This window comes from Elephantulus edwardii, unplaced genomic scaffold (assembly GCF_000299155.1).
Source record: "Elephantulus edwardii isolate Elephantulus edwardi_28Jun2011 unplaced genomic scaffold, EleEdw1.0 scaffold00113, whole genome shotgun sequence".
NCBI classification, from domain to species: Eukaryota; Metazoa; Chordata; class Mammalia; order Macroscelidea; family Macroscelididae; genus Elephantulus; species Elephantulus edwardii.
In genome coordinates this window covers 3,426,207-3,430,345 of record NW_006399863.1, presented here as the reverse complement: position 1 = coordinate 3,430,345, position 4,139 = coordinate 3,426,207, and the positions used below count along the sequence as shown (strand labels likewise).

The following is a 4,139-nucleotide window of genomic DNA, read 5'->3' as shown; positions in this document are numbered from 1 at the left end:
CTCATATGTTATTTCTTTAAATTCTTCTGTATCTGCCAATTCCTTTCTATATAATGACTCAGTATATTCCTTCCATCTTCTTTTAATACTTCCTCAATAATTTAATATTCTGCCCAAAGCATCAGTTTCAGAAATAAAGCAGATAAAATGTATCTCTTCTAGTACATGGAGGGAGCTTTGGTAGCCTGGTGGTAAGGAATTGTACTGTCAACCCAAAGACATACACAGCTCAAGCCCACCAACTGCTCCAAGGGAGAAAGATGGGCAATCTCCTCCTGTGCAATTTACAGCCTCTGAAAATATGCTAGAGAGTCAGTTATGAGTCAGGACACTGTATTGTCATTCATTAATATACTGTAATTAAGTGAAGATTTAAGTGAGTATATAATTGGTTTGAACTAACAACTAAGAAATGACACACCTAAGCAAAGTTATGCAATTTTGTTTTTGTTTTATGTGTGTGGTTGTGTACAGACCTGTTTAATTGTAAAGAAAATAAAATTAGCAAAATTTAAACTACCAATTTGGCAACAATAGTAAAACTACTGATTTGGCATCAAGAAGATTGTTGTTATTGTTGTTATATGCCGTCGAGTCACTTGAGTCAACAAAATTAAAGACACTAAAAATTAACCAGGTGAGCTTTTTGAATCACCAGAATAAAGAAGCATCGAACTGCAACAACAACAAAAAAAATTAACCAGGTGCAATAGTATTTCTAAATGGAGAAGAGAAAGAAGGAAAAGGAAACAGAAATATAAACCAAACTCCACCAGAAAGGGGCTCCCATCTCTTGGTTGAGATCCACGTATTCTTTTTTATCTCAGAGCCCAGCAGAGTCAGCCAGGTACCTAGGAAATTCTTGGTAGTTACTATTGAATTGAATTGAATTCTCCTTATCACAACTTTTGATAACAAAGTACTAAATAGTTCTAATTTTCACTAAATGAGGTACAGAAAAGAGACAAAACTATGTCATCTTTTACACAGAAAAAATTAAATACAAGTCATTTAAAGATGTTTTCTTTTCTGTTCCTATTAAAAATTCGGTATAGGGCCTAGTGACTTGGTTTTATTATCAAGGATGAATCTGGCTAAAATATACTGAGACGTATTTGGAAGCAGGAGTGGCATCCACTTCCTAAACAACATGCCTCTGAAAACTCTATAAACCTTATTAAAAGATGTCATAGAAAGTCTTCAGGCCTTTTGTTCATAGGGTCGCTATGAGTTATGCTTGACTCAACAGCAGTTAACAACATGTGAACTGTAGAACCAAACCTTGCCTGAGTCCAGGCCCTAGCTCTGTCACTTTGTGGCTATGTGACCTTGGGCAAGTTAATTCATTTCTCTGCATCTCGGTTTCCTCATCTGAAACACAGAGAAAATAATAGTCCTATCTTATAAGGTTGTTGTGAGAGGTACATGAACTGTAAAGGTGAAGTAATAACAATAAGGCCTGGCTACAGCATGTATGATACAGTCATTTTTTTTCACTATATGGTTATTTTTCAATTGTTTCCTAATTAAACTTGAAGATAGTATTTTGCTCATGAATCAGCCTTTAGAATTAATACTTTTTAAGAGTATGAACTAATCATTTAAGTTGAATTCAAAGCAAGAATTATTTACTAATATGCTACTTACACTAACTGATTGATTGTCTTCTGCTGCTCCTTAGATCTTCTATAGTGGAGCAGCTTGCGCTGTGATGGTGTGTTCACACCTATGTCTTTTGGGGGATGGACAATGGGAGGTAGCTTCAATTTCAGAGCTTCCTTTTCTGCTGCAATGGCAGCTTTTTTTTCATCTGACATCTTGGTCCCCTACAGATTAAAATACTCTATATTCTGAAGAGGAAAAAAAAATCAATGAAGCCATTACTGTAAAACAAGCCTCCCATATATTCCTAACATGTTTTATCTGCCAGTATGAAAATTAAAACTCTAAGCTCTTTTCATCCTCTTCCCATGTCTGGCAGAAGTCTTAAGAATGGCAGTTCGGGGGCAGGGGGGGGGGGAAGAATGACAGTTGAGATCAATGAGGACAAACTCCTGTTGAAGCTCTACTCTTCATTTTAATTTTTTTTAATTGCTCTGGTAAACTATTTTTTTAAATGAAAGTTTATAAAGAACTTGTATTTTCATTCATTCATTATTGCACATTTTCCTCCCTGCCCCTCTTACCCCCTAGTTCACTTTTTTCTTTGGAAAAAAAAAGTTTTCATTGTTATACAGCACCCACCACCACCACTTTACTATGCAGCTCTTATTCTGGACTCTTGTCATGCCAATAATACCTAGTCATATATTCCTTTTATACAGTTCTCTCCCTTGTCTGTTTCAATACCATATACATTATATATCCCTTTTCTTTGTTTCTCCCCAAAGCCCATGTTAGTCCTGTTTTATAACTGTGGCATTATGCAGTATTTGTCTTTTTGTGACTGAGATACTTCACTCAGCATAGTGTTCTCCATGGTCATCCATTTTGTATAATATGTCATGAGTTCTTTGTTTTTCAGTGCTGCATAATATTCCATTATGTGAATATACCACAGCTGCTTTATCCATTCATTTGTTGACAGGCATTGGGTTGTTTCCAACTTTTGTTATTGTGAACAAAGCAGCAATAAACATGGTGTGCATATATCTGCTTGGGTGGCAGTTCTGGTTTCTTTAGGGTATATTCCTAGTAGTGGAACTGCTAGGTCAAATGGCATTTCTATTTCCAGCTTTTTGAGAAAGCACCATACTGCTTTCCATAGTGACTGCACAATTTTATACTCTCACCAACAGTGAATAAGGGTTCCAGTTTCTCCACAGCCTCACCAGCATTTGTTGTTTGCTACTCTGCATTTCTTATGAAGCTGCGAGTTGGCAGCTTAATGCATCTTCATGGACTGAATTTTTAAAATGGATTAGATGCTCTCTAAATATTCATATATCTCTAAATTTCAGACCTAACTTTCTCCCTAAAATATAAAACAAAATTAAAATTAAAACAAACCCTCCAATTGTTCACTATACCTCTCAAATGGCTGATATTTAAAATTACATTTTGAAATGAAAAAACGCATAAGCACACACAAAAAAATCAACCTAATTCGGTACAAAGAATGATGTTATCTATCATTAAGCAAAAAGTCTGTCTTAATGTAAATCAATCTAAAACACCATGAATACAGGACAAGTAACGGTAGCATCAGCTGCACTTCCTGCAGGTGCCCACAGGCTTTGGAGAGAACTGCCGCAAAAGAAAGTACTTCCTTCAAGAAAAAAAAGCGAAAAGTGAAGGGGAAAAGTACCTGTCTGATTGTTTATCACCACTTCCTGGCTGCGCAAAGGAGAAAGAAACGTTTAAGCAATTTCTTCTTAGGTAGAAGGAGACTAAGAAGTACTAAACTTCCAAGGTCCCATCAGTTCTCACAGAGCAGCCGGAGAAAAGCAGTCGGTGAAACAAAGTCGTTACCATAGAAACCATAAGGCCAAAGCTGAGGGGCTGAAAGAAGGTTGCCTGGCAAGGCAGTTGCTGAGTTGCAACAGAGCTGTCAAAACAAATCATGCCATTAAAAAAGTAGACTTTAGTTTCAGGATGAGGATATTAGTGACCAAGGCTTGATTTTTCTTTTTTTGTTCAGGTTGCTAATACAGTGTATTACAGTACTCAGCACTATGACAACTGTTTTAGGGAAACCAGGAGGTATTTTGCTCAGCACACCATTTGGTTTAAGAGGAATCAAAGGCTTAAGAAAACAGCATAATAAACCATGTTGAGATTGGCATGCAGAAATTATTTCTAAATAAAGTCTCTTTTTTACTAAAAAAAAAACCCTCTAACAATAACCCACAACAATTCATACTCAAGTGGAGAGTGGATGTGATCTAACAATTTTCCCTTAGAAAACAATCTGAAAATTCTGGAAAACTGCAAAACTGGGGAGGGGGGTGAATCCCACAACAGATTTACTCATTCTCAGTGGAATAAAATCTTCCAATGTTCCACAGTCACTTCCTATAAATACTATAACTATAGCAATATAATTTATTTTTATATGTGTTACTTACACAATACAGGAAATCCTTGGCGAAACCAAACATGTTTAAGTTTTTAAACTTGACAAGTGCACTTAAAGAAAT

The 4,139-nt window shown here is 36.0% G+C and overlaps 1 protein-coding gene across 1 annotated transcript in view; it reads right to left on the bottom strand.

The window, feature by feature from the left end:
* The window catches only part of DNAH12 (dynein, axonemal, heavy chain 12), a 225,301-nt gene extending 223,458 nt beyond the window's left edge, over nt 1–1,843 (bottom strand). Inside the window, exon 1 of the mRNA XM_006892286.1 lies at nt 1,648–1,843. Coding sequence (XP_006892348.1) covers nt 1,648–1,817 — 170 coding nt within the window. The 5' untranslated portion in view covers nt 1,818–1,843. The remainder of the gene's footprint in view (nt 1–1,647) is intronic.
* Between the last annotated feature and the right edge of the window lie 2,296 nt (nt 1,844–4,139).